The following is a 16034-nucleotide window of genomic DNA, read 5'->3' on the forward strand; positions in this document are numbered from 1 at the left end:
TTACAAGTTGTGAATAAATCATTACTTCGGCAATATCTTCTATCTCTCGATTGATTTAGCGATGGTTTTGGGGCTGATTTACAAGGTACTATAGTAGCCCATCTTGCTCTTCTATGTACTTGCTTGGTCTCATTATGGTTAGTGGTTCTTGTGACATTGCAATCTTCAATATTGAAAAATTAGATGAAACCAATTATAGCTATTGGAAGACTCGGATATGGTAGGTTTTTGTAGACACTTTGCAGAAGATTGAGTCCAAGGATACTTTGCATCCTTTATTTCTACTTAATACTCTACCTGAGTCGTGGGATACTATTCGTTGGACTCTTTGTGCTAAGAAAAGGTTGAAATTGTAGGATGTTGAGAGTGCTCTCTTGATAGAAGAGATGAACAAAAAGAATGTGGATGCTTCCCATATGTCACATGCATTGACTGTGAGAGGCCAACAAGATGGAAATGGCCATGGTAGAGACTCTAACGTGTCTCAATCTAGGACATATGGACAATCTCTCAGTAAGTCCCATGGCTGTAAGTCTGGTCTCACCTATCATTATTGTGGGAAAGTAGATCATATTCGACCACAATGTCATAAATTGTGCAAGGACAAGGAAAATGAGTGTAAAAAAAGAATGATGGTCACAACATTATGCCTAGCAAGTCTAGTGTCAAAATTAAGGAGATTAATGTGGTACATCCTAATGTATCTGATAATCTTATCTTAGCAGCTTCTTCTTTGGATGCTTTACATTTGGTTGATGCTTTGTCAAGATATACTTAGTGTTGGTTGATAGATTCAAGGACTTCCTTTCATGTGGATCCTCATAAATAGTAGTTTCACTCCTATTGCAATATGACTAGATTTGTCTATTTGGGTAAATGACCTAGCATTGGAGATAGTTGGTATTGGTGATATCCAGTTGCATTTTGGTTCAGTCTTCATTATGTACATCATATATCGACTCTCACGAAGAGCCTTATCTCTACTAGCACCTTAGATGATTCAGGTTACATTGTCTCTTTTGATGATTCCTTAAGAAAGATTATCCATGGAAATCTTGTTATTGCACATGGTACTAGGTCTTATATCATTTATCCCTTACTAGTATCTAGATCAATTGACCATATTTTAACTATGGCTACAATTCCACATATATCTCTTTGGCATCGTTGCCTTCAACATGCCTTTGAAAGAAATGAAAATGCTTACCAATTTATAATATCTTCCATCCCTAAACTATAAGTGTTTTGAGTCTTGTGATCGTTGTTTATATAGCAAGTAGACACATAGTACGTATAAGACTTCTAACACTAAGTGCATGGTTGAGCATTTGGCTCTTATTCATTCAAATACATGCGGTTCCATGTCCTATCAATCTCACTAGATGGTGTAAAGCACTTTATCACATTCATTGGCAACTACTCATATAAGGTCTACCCTATTAAGCAGATATCGAATGTCTTGTCTACCTTTTAGTGTTGGCTTACTCTTATTGAGAGCTAATCTAAACATAGATTGAAATATCTAAGATCAAATAATGGGGGTGAGTATATCTCAAAAGCTTTTAAATAGTTTTGCAATGAGCGAGATATTAAGCATTGATTGTCTATTCCCTATACCTCTCCCCAAAATGGTATTGCCAAATGTATGAACATGGTGATTCAAGAGAGTCCGCAATATACTAAGCATCGATCGCCCGTCCCTTACACCCCTTTCCAAAATGGTATCACCGAACGTATGAACATGATGATTCAGGAGAGTCCACAATATACTTACCCCAACACTTTTGGGTTGAGACTGTTACTACTATCATACACTTAATCAACCACTCCCCTTACACTACTATTGATTGCTAGGTTGCAGAGAAGGTCTAGACTGGAAAGCCTCCATCATATGCGTATTTGCATATCTTTGGTTATAAGACATTTTGCCATGTTTCCAAAGACAAGCACAATAAGCTGGATTCTAAGTTTGTAAAATGTATCTTTCTGGGTTATAGGGATGCAAGTGAGATGGGCTATCGCCTATAGGATTTGCAAGCCTGTAAGGTTATCCACAATCATGATATTTTTTTCCATGAGAAAAATAAAGTAGCCAAACCAAGTGATTGAGGTATGCAGGGTGATCTTTTAAGAGGAGCCTCTTGCTCCTATACATCCAACTAGACAACCTGCAGAGCAAAGCTAATACTCCAATGTCCCAAGTCCCACCTAATGTATAAGATCAATCTACTTTGAGATGCTCTACCAAAGCTAAATGTTTACCTTAAACGTTTGATTAAGCGCTTTACGCCCCTCCATGGATTATGTTTTGACTCCTTACAAACTAGCCCCAATGGGATGTGATACCTTTACCTAGTGGCAAAAAGGCATTGCCGTGCAAGTGAATATACAAGCTGAAAAGTATCCCTAAATGCCCCAAGCTCACTTATAAGGCCCCATTGATAACTAAGGATTTCAAGCATAAATATGGAGTTGAGTTCAATGAAGTCTTTTCTCGCATGGTCAAAATGACAACCTACACTTGGTAATAACATTGGTTGTTCGGTTAGATCTAAACCTTTACTAGATGGATATAAAAATGACTTTTCTACATGAAGATTTACATGAGAAATGTGGTACCGCGTGGTCAAAATGACAACTCTACACTTTGTACTAACATTGATTGCTCAGCTAGATCTAGACCTTTATTAGATGGATATAAAAATGGCTTTTCTACATGGGGATTTACATTATGAAAGCTATATGCAATAATATAGGGGCTTTAAAGAAAAAAAAACATCTAATGTGTGAGTTAAGAAAAAGTTTTTATAGCCTTAAATAGACACCTAGGGAATGGAACCACAAGTTTCATGATTTCATGCATATTCACAAGGATATAGCCATAGTACTATAGATCTGTGTTTATACATGAAAAACTCATACCCTTATGTTTTTAGTACCCTATGTGGATGATATACTTATTACTAAGTGAGCTCATGATGAGCTAGATATCTTAAAAACTCAACTCAACGAGAGCTTTAAGATAATAAACATTAAACAAGTCTCATATATTCTTGGGATACACATCACATGATTGCTCTACGGAACTCTTATATCTATCACAAGTATATCCAAAAAGTATTTTAAGAGATTTCAGATGCAAAATGATAAGCCTATTAGTTATCCTCTACCTTCTCATATAAAGGTTAGACAAGTCAACTACCCGCAGTTTGATAAGCAAAAGACCGAGATGGCCAAAATCCCTTATGCATTCATTATGAGCAATTTGATATATGCTATGATAGCCACTTGTTTTAAAATGACATAGCGATATAGCATTTACAATGGAAGTTATAGCACACTATGGCTACACCTAACAAATGGCATTGAGATATCATCAAGAATATCATGAGATACCTAAATGACACAACAATTATATGCATACATTATAGTGGCATGATATAAGAGTCAAGAGATATATTAACTTTGATTATGCATGACATGCAAACAATAGAAAGCCCTCTATTTATGTATTCACCTTGATTATGCATGACATACAAACAATAGAAAGCCCTCTATTTATGTATTCACCTTTGTTGAAGGTGATATTTCTCAAACATCAAGGATACAAAAATACACAACCCTCTCAATAGTAGACCAAATATATTTCAACCACAAAGGCTTATAAGGAGACGATTTGATTAGGTTATTTGGTCCCTACATTGCATTCAAATTCTATGAGTATTATCCAATTAGCCAAGAATTCGATCTTCGATGCAAAGACAAAATACATTAAGATGTGTTCTCTCTTCATCATAGAGAGAGAGAGAGAGAGAGAGAGAAGAGAGGAAGAGAAAGATGAATAATAATAATAATGATAATAACAATAATAATAATTCAAAGAAATAACAATAATAATACAAAGAAAGAATTATAGAGAAAAAAACAATTTTAAAAATGAAAAGAAAAAAAAACATAAGAGAGAAAGAAAACAAAGAAAAAGAGATTAACATAGAAAAAAAAAAGGAGAGAAAAAAAGAAAAAAGAGAGAGTTTAACATTTGATAGGGAAGAGAGAACAAGGAGACCAAAGAAAATAAACTAAAATAAAAAATAGATAATTATAGAGAAAATATATATAATTTTAAAAAAAAACAAAAAAAAAGAGAATATAACACAAATTTATAGACTATAAAATTTAAAAGAGAAAAAATAAAAGATAAAATCTAAAAGAGAATTTTCAAGAGAAAAAAATAAATAAAATTAAAAAAAATTTAAAGAAAAAATTTAAAAAAATACAAACACCGAGAATTATAGAGGAAAGAAAATCTAAAATAATTTTTTAAAGAAACTGGGAAGAGAGAAGAAGAAAATGAAAAATGAGAGGGAAAAAGAAGAAAAAGAAAGAAGGGGGAGAGATAAAAAATGAGAAAATAAAAACATAAAGAAAAAATAAGAGTTTTAAATTTCATGCAAGAAAGAGAGAGAGAGAGAGAGAGAGGGGGGGGGGGGGGAGGGAGGGAGATGACAGAAAATAAACCAAAAAAAACAAAGAGAACAAAATTTAGACATCAAAGTAAAGGGAGAGGGGGAAATAGGGAGAAAATTTTTAAAAACAAAAAGAAAAGAGACTAAATAGATTGTGGAGCAAAGTTGTGCTACTCACTTGTCAATGTCACAAAGCCTAGAGTAAGGAGGAAGAAAAAAATTAAAAACAAAAAGAAAAGAGGTAAAATAGATTATAGAGCAAAGTTACGGTGCTACTCACTTGCCACATAAACACAGCGGTCTAGTGTTTCATGTGTGCACAGTGTGCACAAAACACTAGTAGAGGTTATTTAAGAAAACCACAATATCAATCCAATGAAAACCACTACAAATGTGAGAGAAAATCAAACATTTCCAAAAAAAAAATTAAAAATACATAATTGTGTGCAAAAAAACTCTATACACCAACATAAACAACTTGTAATAAGTTGCCCTTATTTCTTTGCTATTATGCTACACGAATTACAATCTAATGAACTATTTTGGATGTGGCTTTTGATTCATTATGCATTTATCTACCAATTTGTAAAAGTGAGCAATAAACAATTTGCTTGTAACCAATTTGCAACTATCAAATGCAATAAGCACTTCACCCCCAATAAGAAAGCAAAAATAGTATGAGCGAAAACCACTTGCAAAAGGACAATAAACAATTTGCTTGTAACCAATTTGCAACTATCAAATGCAATAAGCACTTCACCCCCAATAAGAAAGCAAAAATAGTATGAGCAAAATCCACTTGCAAAAGGGCGTGAGCAATAAACAATTTGCTTGTAACCAATTTGCAACTATCAAATGCAATAAGCACTTCACCCCCAATAAGAAAGCAAAAATAGTATGAGCGAAAACCACTTGCAAAAGGACAATAAACAATTTGCTTGTAACCAATTTGCAACTATCAAATGCAATAAGCACTTCACCCCCAATAAGAAAGCAAAAATAATATGAGCAAAAACCACTTGCAAAAGGGCACCTACTATGACTAAAAATAAGTACATGACTCACTTGCCACTATACCTAGGGTCTTCCTCAAGATTATTTCTTGTTGCATTTCTTTTTTAATAGTCTTTTTGATGCATTAAGCTTTCGAAAATTGCATGGAAATCATAAAAAACCACTTGCAACCAGGCTTTCAACATTGAGTGAGAACAAATTGAATTATTTTGGATTTATTTTTTTTTTGGGTTCATTAAGCTTTTTAACTACTAATTGGCTTTTCATAATTCTCAAAACATGATACTGAAAAGCTCATGTAAAGAAGCTACCATGAAGTTATGAGAAGAAAGCAAAGTATAGTAGGAGAGGTTTCTACCATGACACTCAAAACAACAACAGTAATTAAATAAGCAAAGGGCTCATTATTTGCCAAGATTTTTTCTTTCTGTGTACCATCTTGACTTACAAGCTGACTACATCCTTCTACATGCAATGCACCACCAGCATGGCATGGCTTAGATTACCTGGGCTTTTTCCTCATTAAGATCTCTTTCTACGGCACCTTCAATGTGAAGTATCAGACTAGATCCTTCAACATAAAAGGCACACACCAGCATGGTGGTATGGCTTAGATTAAGAAGTTTTCTCCTTCTATGGCACCTTCAACACAAAGTATCTGACCAGAGAGTGCATGTACCACAATTGAATATCAAGTTCACTTCAGTATGCAAGAGTGGTAAACAGGTTTTTCATAACACACCACACTAACATTGAAAAATTTTAGCCATAGAATGTTGACGTATGTTCACTTTATTATGAAGCAGGTGGTATAATTCTGCATGCAGAAGGTAACATATAGGTTTTACACATTTACACATCAGCAACAGAATAAAGATCAATATGTAATGACAAATCAGAATACAACTGTCAGCATACAATGACAAATCAATATAGACAATGGTGTTGAAGGAGGACAGTACAATTCTGAAAAGAAACATTCCTTTTCTGCCTTCCACCTAAGATCATAATCAAACCTTCCATTCCAGCTTTCCACTTCTAACTTCATTTTCAAAGAAAGAACCAAACCAAACTTTCATTGTATTCATGAAGCAACCTGTATAAGTATCCATTAATTCTGACTATAAAAACAGGATACCTGCCACTATTGACAAACTAGGAGTACATAAGAACTAAGAAAAATTGAGTCTAGAACTGCATGCTTACAATGGAACAACATACCTGCCACTTTTGATAGGTCCATCTGAAAAGGACAGAAAAATCCACTTTTTGAAGCCACCAAGCTGATGCTAAAGCTAATGCTGATAGATAAATATCTCCCAGTGACATTTTCCCATGCTGGTAGATAAATAGGCCCCGGTGACATTTTTCCATGCTCGTCGGCATACAACATATATTGTTGGCATTGTCAGAGGACAAGCCTGGCTTTTCAAACTTTCAACTCAAATACTGTATTCAAAAGCACAAAGTACTTGCATTTTGAAACCTCAGCTTGACAATTTCCGTTAACATCACTAGCAGTACCCTTCATGCCAAGAGCAAAAAGCACCATTACATTGACTATAGAAACTGCAGAAACTTCTCGAAGCTGATTCCAGTTAGATTGTCAGCAACTTCAGTAATTATAACTTCTTGCCTGAAACCTTTACAAATGTTAACAATTTGAGTAACAATGTTCCTTCCTCAACATCACTACAACATCAGCAGGTTCCTGGCCTGGGCATGTTTCATGAAGTGAGACTGCAGCAATTTGTTTCTCCAGCCTGGCACACCACTTGACCTTGCAGCATAACACTGAATAATAAACCAAGAGAAGAATTACTGCTAACCACATCCAGGCCTCTGTCCTGACCTGAGCATATTTCGAAAAGTGAGACTGCGGCAATCTGTTTCTCCAGCCTGGCACACCACTTGACTTTGCAGCATCACTCAATACTAAACCAAGAGGAGTACCGCTAAACCATGTCCAGAAGCACTGGTTAGAAAACTAAACAATGTTAACCACACCCAGAAATTTTCGTGAACAATTCATCTGTCCAGCCTGGCAAACTACCATCACCTGTCAATGACTTGATTGGTAAAGCTACTTCCTTAACACCACTGCATTAGCAGGTGATCTGAGCATGTTTCATGAAGTGAGACTGCAGCAATTTGTTTCTCCATCCAGCCTGGCACACTGTGCAGCTTATGACCCAATAACAAAGATGAAGTAAACACGCCCAGAAATTTTCATGAACAATTCATCTGTCCAGCCTGAAACACTTCCATCACCTGTTGACAACTTGATTGATCATGCTCCTTCCTCAACACCACTGCATCAGCGAAGGAATGCTGTTAACCATGCCAGAAATTTAATCAGGCCCACCACAAATTGGTCCTTACAGCCTGTGCATGATATTCACAACCTGAGACTTCAGAAAAATTATCTGTCCAACCTAGCACACTACCATCATCTTGCCAGTTGACTGCAGCAGACAGGCTCGATAACCAGGAGAAAAGGAAATATTGCTAACCCACATCCAGACTAACATACCACTTCATTCTGCAGCATACCACAGGATAATAAACCAAGAAGAGGGAAAATGCTGCTAACCACTTCCAGATAACCACATCAAAAAACAGGTTATAACAACCTGAGACTGCAGCAACTTATCTCTCCAGCCTGGCATGCTACCATCACCTGCTAAGTTGATTGTAGCACAAACACTTCATAACGAACCAGAGGGAACACCACTAACATGCCCAGAAACTTGACCAGGCACAAAATATACAAATTGTATGATTCATACTTCAGCATAAACTTGGGACTGGCTCCTTCACGTGATAATCCTAGAATGATTAATGCCCTATTATCATATTAACTGGTAGTTTAGCACCATTAATTTTTAACAGCCACTCCATAAGCAAGTCATCACTTCAAACTAGCTAAGGAAATGTCCTTCTCTATGCACTGCCAACTCAATTGCTCGAGACTGGTGCAAGTTGGGAATTTTTACTAGTCACAACAGCCCTCTGACAAGCAGGATAAGCCATCCATACACCTGCTTTAGTATTTACAAGCTGAACAACATCAGGAAATCGTATTAACTGGTAGTTTAGCACCATTAATTTTTAACAGCCACTTCATAAGCAAGTCATCACTTCAAACTAGCTAAGGAAATGTCCTTCTCTATGCACTGCCAACTCAATTGCTCGAGACTGGTGCAAGTTGGGAATTTTTACTAGTCACAACAGCCCTCTGACAAGCAGGATAAGCCATCCATACACCTGCTTTAGTATTTACAAGCTGTACAACATCGGGAAACTGTTTTAGGATGCATTGAAGCCTAGTAAAGCCCAGGCCTTCTTTATCCAGGTCTTTACCACTTGCATTTAGGAAGCCCTGTCGGATCTTAGTTATGTCATAGCCATCTTTCTCTACAGTCATCAGCTGACTCAACCAGCCTTTCAAATCCCTGACAACCTGACCCTGTCTTACATCCTTGTCATTTTCCTTATCTTCTTCTAGCTGATCAGTACAGAGAGATTGTCTTGAACTGACTGGGCTTGTCCTACATCCATCACGACATGTAAGACGAAGTACAAAAACCCCATGTTTCACAACTTCTACATGGGCTACATCTGAAATGTCATTTATAAGTTCCTGAAGTTTTGCATACCCCAATTGTTGAAGATCCAAATGAACCCCTGTTGCTTGTTGAAAATCTTTGGGAAGCATAGATAGGTAATAGTCATTATCCCCTTTGATTATCTTAGGAATCAGAATTTTTAATTTGTCCAAAATGATATCTTTGTCAGACAGCCTCTGGACAGAATTATGACTTGGTGTCCCAGCCATCTGAGATCCACTTAACACCCATCCCTCTGCTGGTTGAGTTGAGGACCCCACATCACTACTCCCATGCTTAGTATGTGCTACTTCTGGTAAAGCTTTAGTATTGATAGATAATGGTGACCAACGTGAACCATTTCTTCTCAACCAGTTTTTCCGCTGTATAGCCTGCTGTATAAGCTGCATGATTTGACCTATGGCAAGATTTTTAATGCACCCAGAGCCTAAATTTTTCAGAATGAAAGCTGCATCATACCTGATCCAATGTAAAGAGAGGTGTTAATGAAAACTCACATTGTAACTCATAGGAGTGCATTGTACTCCTGAAAAAGTAGGGAATAGTGGTCACACAACAGAGGTTGTAGAGCACAAATACTGCTTACCGGTTTCGGGAGAGCAGAAATTTTTGCCGGTTCTTGCTATTGAGCAAAATAGATTGAAATTCTTTCCAGACTTCCTCTGGGAATTCATGCTGCATATCGCCAGGATCTACACGGCTCCATGGCCCTTTATTATCAGGAGGAAAATACATAACCACACCTCGGTTGCTAAACTGTGACTTAATTACCTGCTGTAGCTCCACTGCTGTGCTTAAAGTCTGCCCTACATCAAATCTTTCATGTTGAGGATCCCAATATTGGATACACTCCAGTAAATTAGATTCAGTTGGTGCGAGCATATCACGTTCGAGAGTCTTCATAGCTTTATAAACCTTATCTAAATACACATCGTGCCCAGGAACTTCCATTTTCATTGCACGTGCAGGGCCTGCTGGAGCAGGATTGTTAGTTCCAGACGAACCCACAGGCCTAAATTCACTTAAGGTATTCAGCTGCCTGGCTTCATTAAGGTTTGAAGTTTGTGGCAAAAAATATGGAGGTCCCGCAGAATTTGAGCCAACAGTGGAAGAAAAACCATTTGGAGCTGGCGGAAGACCAGGTCGAGCAGTATTAGGAGGAATACTAGGTCGAACTGGTCCCACAGGGTTTGCGCCAGCAGTGGCAGAAAAACCATTTGGAGCTGGTGGAAGACCAGGTCGAGCAGTGTTAGGAGGAATACTAGGTCGAACTCCATTTGAAGCTGGCGGAAGACCAGGTCGAGCAGGATTAGGAGGAATACTAGGTCGAACTGGTCCCACAAGGTTTGTGCCAGCAGTGGTAGAAAAACCATTTGTAGCTGGCAGAAGACTAGGTTGAGAATTATTAGGAGGAATACTAGGTCGAACTGTATCTAAAGGAACACTAGGTCGAGGTGCACATGGGGGGAAATTAGTATGTGGTTGTAAGTTTTGCCATGTGTGTCCATAACGTGATGCCTGTCTGGCATCAACTGGTAACGGGGAAGGACACACACCAGCAGGAACTGGGGCACCCAAAGGTCCATCCATCATGTTCCCCGAGGAAGCAGTTCTCCCATCTCCAGCATACTTCCCTTTTGCTGGTGGTTTTTGAGATGGAGAAGGATACACACTAGCAGGAACTTGGGCACCTGAAGGTCCAGCCACACTGCCCCTTTTATCTTCCCCTTGGACATTCAAAGTTTCAAGGTTCAAAGCCTTGGAGGATCTACTCTCAGACATCCCAGAGGACACAGTTCTACCATCTCTGCCATACTTCCCTTCTGAGAGTGCTTTTTGTGGTGATGCAAAGCCATTAGAAATAGGACTTTGATTGTGTATATCTGACTTTATATGTGAGCTTGACTTATATGGAAACTTATCAAATGAGCCAGAGGACAACCCTGTCAAGCCAGCATCATGCATTTGAGACCCCTCTTGTGCTACTTCATTATGTGGAGACAGTTCAGGCTCTGCCAAATGTCCTTTTGCCAGATCTTTCCAATTCCAAAGCTTGAGAGCTGCGCCAAGAAGAGCAGGCTTGACAAACTGTGCTGGACAAGCAAGTAATATACTGTACTTTTTCAACCTGAGCCGATGCAAAGCATTTGCAAAGTCGCCATCTCCTGATATGAGAAGTATGTGGGCAGGTGGAGAATTATCCAAAGCCCAGAGCAACATACCCACTAATATAGCCTTGTCAGCAGCATCCTTGTTTCCTGTAAAAAGAATCGAACAGCAGGAAGTTAGTGTGAAAAGTTCCACACAGGAAGTTAATGTGAAAAGTTCCACAAATGGCAGACAGGCGATCACGAGTTTCTCTTTAAGGGTTGACTCTTGAGCTTCTGGTCAGAAATACTACAATCCCATGCAGGAGAAAAGGCAAGAGTTAAAAAGGAAAATGCCATAGCATCACAATCCAAAGTAGTCATCGTCTAGTTAAAGATCAAGTCTGCTGCATACATATGCCAGGGTAGAGATGCAAGTACAACTCATTATAACTGCCACGCATTTACATGGTAGGGACTTACATGGAATCAAGCACAGGGCCTCCACTTCTTTTCAAAGGAAGAAGTAGCTTCCAATACCAGGGACTAATTCACCAAGCAATAAAAACAAAGACTAGCATAAAAACGGTAAGTACATAATGCAAAACTCATTCTTTCAAACCACTCCAAGTGATGATAAGAAATGTTCTTCAAAACTTGATCTCTAGCCTTTAATTGGCAGACGGAACATGCAGCAAACTCAAAAGAGCTAACTTAAATAACAAGAACTGCAACTTACAAGAGTCCAGCCATATGCTTGTTTGCCACATTAGACCACAGGACCAAGAGACATCCTTCAGCAATTGGAAACTCACATTCAAAAGAAAATATTATCATTCAGCCCAGCAAAACATGATATCTAAAATACAAAGCAACCTTTCAAAGTTCTCACAAATCAAGCAAGTGACAAATACTAGCATAAAGACAGCACATTCAGCCCAGGAAAAATGCGATGCTATCTAAGATTCAATGCAGCATTCAAACTATCAACATTGTCTCCTTCAGCGGCCATTGTTACCAAGGTAATGACTGATGATAGAGCAGAGAAATAATCATGTGATGCAAACTCGATCCCTAGCTGATATGATGACACCTTCTTGATACTGGTTGTGATCATGTGTATTTGAGCCATGTATGTGACACCAATTACTATTATCATAGAAAACATTAACATGTGGAAAGAAACAAGTGTATAACCCAACCTCGAGGAACATGATTCAAGGTAATGCCAGTGTCTGATAGAGCCTTCTGTGTGATATGCGACAGGATCTGAGTGTCGCCAAAGACCTGAATTTCAATGGGGCCTACCAGATTGGCATGGTGAAGGGCAGTACTCAGGTTCTGCGCAATAAAGTGAGGATCAACATCCTTCGGCACACCACAGTTCTCAATGTCCCACCATATTGAGATCTTAGACTTGTCTTGGTTCCCCTCTCTCATTTCTTCTGGCAGCAGAACACCATTATGATCACAATATGAAACAAGAAAACCCAATGAAAACCGAAAAAGCTAATAGATGTACATTGTAGCATCGCTTCCTGACAGAAAAAGAAAGTAATGGGAAATTGAAACGATCAAAAGGTAGAGCACGTCTTGACACACAGAATAAGAAAAACCACTGTAAATCCCCAAAAACTAACAGAATGGCGTCATCTTCGTGACGCCACAGGAAGAAGGGGGAAGGGGGCCACGCATGAGATTTTGAAAGAATCTACAGGTAAATCGTATCTCAACACAAAGAATAAGTAATACCACTGGAATCCAAAAAACTAGCAAATCTTCTGCAGGAAAAAGGAAAAACATAAGATGTTGAGAGAATCTACAGATAAAGCATATATTGACACAAAGAATAAGAAAACCAATTAAAACACCAAAAACTAACAAAATGGCATCATCTTTCTGCAGGGGCAAAACAGACAACATGTCATGTGGAAGATAATTACAGGTAGAGCGTCTCTTGACACACAGAATACGAAAATCCACTAGAAGCCTTCAAAAGCTAACAGAATAGCATCATCTTTCTGCAGGAAAAAGAAAAACATCAGATCGAAGATGTTGGAAGAATCAACTGATAAAGGGTCTCTTGGCACAGAGAATAAGCAGAAACCACTGCAAAAGCCCAGTAAAATTAGCAGAAATGGCAGAAATCAACAGATCATGGCATCACCTTCCTGGCGGAGAAACAACATGAAACCCTGAGAGACGCTACAGAATAGAAAGCCTCCCTTCCTGAGGAGGATCCTTTGTGGCACTGTATGTCTGCCGGAATCAAATCACACAGGAGAGCCCGGAGCAATTGATTGAGGCGTTTAGAAGCGTATGGCCATAACTGACAACGCAAGGCTAGCCCAGCCGTAAAGGGCGAGCGATGGGGCACGGGCAGGAATGAGACGCAGGCAGGATGCACACAGGTATCCGTTGGAGAGGAGGGTAAACGTTGGGAACATTAATTTGACAAGGTTATTTACAGAAATCCAAAGCGGAGTCTCTCTCTCTCTCTCTCACCCGACACTACAATGATTCTTAAAAGCACAAAACACGGCATACTCTTTAATTTTTACGCGTTTTAGATGCGAAACGCTAGTATATCTTTTATCTTTGAGAATGAATGTATCATCATCATCTATATGTATATCTATATCTATACTACATTATTATCTATATCTATCTATACTATATTATTATTTGAGTTACAAGTTCGGGAAAGTGTGAACCACCACAGTGCTCCCGAAACTAACTCCCAAACCAAACCAAAGTGACCATTTATGTCACATGATTGGGGGTAGAATGAAAGGTAACTGACCATTTATGTCACATGATTGGGGGCAAAAGGAAACGTGGTCTCCTTCCACCACCTTCTCTTCTCTTCTCTTTTCCTCTCACTCTCACGCTTCTTCGTAGAAATATTACTTCTCTATGTCAGACAGAGAGACTATAATAATGCTCCCGTGGGGTAGCTTCCTGGTCGCCTCATCTTATACTCCCTCTCTCTCTTTGACGGCCAGTCGTCAAAGAGAGAGAAAGAACGTGTGTTCTCTCTCTCTCTCTCTGATAACGACTGGCCATCAGAGAGAGACAAAGAGTAGTAATACTATGGCAGGGCGTTTGGAGTACTATGGCGCGTTTGGAGTACTATGGCAGGGCGTGCGGTGTCACGCCATTGGTGCCGAAGAAGGTAGCGTCTATACTACATTATTATTTGAGCTACAGATTCGGGAATGTGTCGAACCACCACAGTGCTCCTGAAGCTAGCTCCCAAACCAAACCAAAGTGATCATTTATGTCACATGATTTGGGGCAAAAGGAAACGTGGTCTTCTTCCACCACCTTCTCTTCTCTTCTCTTTTCCTCTCACTCTCACTCTCACTCTCACGCTTCTTCGTAGAAATATTACTTCTCTCTATCAGAGACAGAGAGAGTATATTAATGCTCCCGTGGGGTAACTTCCTGGTCGCCTGATCTTATACTCCCGAGAGAGAGAGAGAGAGAGAGAGTAGCAATACTATGGCAGGGCTATTGGAGTACTGTGGCGTGTTTGGAGTACTATGGCAGGGCATACGGAGTCATGCCATTGGCGCCGAAGAAGGTGGCGGAGTTAGTCAGCCAGGCGGATGTGGACGGCGATGGCAGGGCGTTGCAGTGACGTGGACGGCGATGGCAGGGTGTGCAGCATCATGCCGTTGGCACCGGAGAAGGCCGCTAAGTTAGTCAGCCAGGCGGTGCAGGAGGTAGCCCCGGACGCATGGCAGTGATGTGGACGGCGAGTGGTACCCCGAGCTGACGTGGACGACGAGTGGCGGGGCTCATCTAAGCGAGGGTGGCATCCACGTCGGATTGGGCAATGGTGGCAGGGCCCAGGAGGCCAAGGAGGCCCTAGCCGCGCGCGATACTATATTATTATTTGAGCCACAGGTTCGGGAAAGTGTCGAATCACCACAGTGCTCCCGAAACTAGCTCCCAAACCAAACCAAAGTGACCATTTATGTCACATGATTGGGGGCAGAAGGAAACGTAGTCTCCTTCCACCACCTTCTCTTCTCTTCTCTTCTCTTCTCTTCTCCTCTCACTCTCACTCTCACTCTCACGAGACAGAAGGAGGCAGGCCAGTAGGCAACAAGCAACAGGTCAGTCTTCTCTCTCTTTCTCTCTCTCTCTCTCTCTCTCTCTCTCTCTCTCTCTCTCTCTCTCTCTCTCTCTCTGTGCTGGTCATGTCTTCTCCACTGCCCGTCATATCTCTGTCTCTCTCCACTGCTGGTCAGTCCTCAGTGGTCAGTGAGCTCCACGCTTCTTCATAGAAATATTACTTCTCTATGTCTCAGAGACAGAGAGAGTATATTAATGCTCCCATGGGGTAACTTCTTGGTCGCCTGATCTTATACTCTCTCTCTCTCTCTCTGACGGCTAGTCGTCAAAGAGAAAGAGAGAACGCGCGTTCTCTCTCTCTCTTTCTCTGACGATGACTGGCCGTCAGAGAGAGAAAGAGAGAGTAGTAATACTATGGCAGAGCATTTGGAGTACTATGGCGCGTTTGGAGTACTATGGCAGGGCGTGCGGCGTCACATCATTGGCGTCGGAGAAGGTGGCGTCTATACTACATTATTATTTGAGCTACAGGTTCGGGAAAGTGTCGGAACCACCATAGTGCTCCTGAAGCTACCTCCCAAACCAAACCAAAGTGACCATTTATGTCACATGATTGGGGGTAGAATGAAAGGTAAGTGACCATTTATGTCACATGATTGGGGGCAAAAGGAAACGTGGTCTCCTTCCACCACCTTCTCTTCTCTTCTCTTTTCCTCTCACTCTCACTCTCACTCTCACGCTTCTTCGTAGAAATA

At 39.8% G+C, this 16034-nt stretch overlaps 1 protein-coding gene across 10 annotated transcripts; it reads right to left on the reverse strand.

Annotated features, from left to right (window-relative positions):
• Window positions 1–5919: 5919 nt before the first annotated feature.
• Window positions 5920–13717, reverse strand: LOC148025540 (uncharacterized). 10 transcript variants are annotated; one of them, XR_015693116.1, is made up of 5 exons: window positions 13364–13717; window positions 12399–12641; window positions 9696–11367; window positions 6702–9568; window positions 5920–6138 (listed from the first exon to the last, which is right to left on the reverse strand). XR_015693116.1 is itself a non-coding variant. In XM_087692741.1 (5 exons), exons 3-5 carry the CDS (start codon window positions 12634–12636, stop codon window positions 8665–8667), a joined length of 2814 nt encoding a protein of 937 aa, XP_087548867.1. In that variant the 5' UTR covers window positions 12637–12638; window positions 13140–13217; window positions 13364–13717; the 3' UTR covers window positions 6394–8664. The 10 variants fall into 10 exon arrangements, 7 of the variants coding, with proteins under 7 accessions (XP_087548867.1, XP_087548866.1, XP_087548865.1 ...); XR_015693115.1 differs by lacking the exon at window positions 5920–6138 and adding an exon at window positions 6279–6297; XR_015693114.1 differs by lacking the exon at window positions 5920–6138 and adding an exon at window positions 6394–6576.
• Between the last annotated feature and the right edge of the window lie 2317 nt (window positions 13718–16034).

This window comes from Lygodium microphyllum, chromosome 14 (genome assembly GCF_053477565.2).
Source record: "Lygodium microphyllum isolate KBCC chromosome 14, Lygodium_microphyllum_v1.1.10, whole genome shotgun sequence".
NCBI lineage: Eukaryota > Viridiplantae > Streptophyta > Polypodiopsida > Schizaeales > Lygodiaceae > Lygodium > Lygodium microphyllum.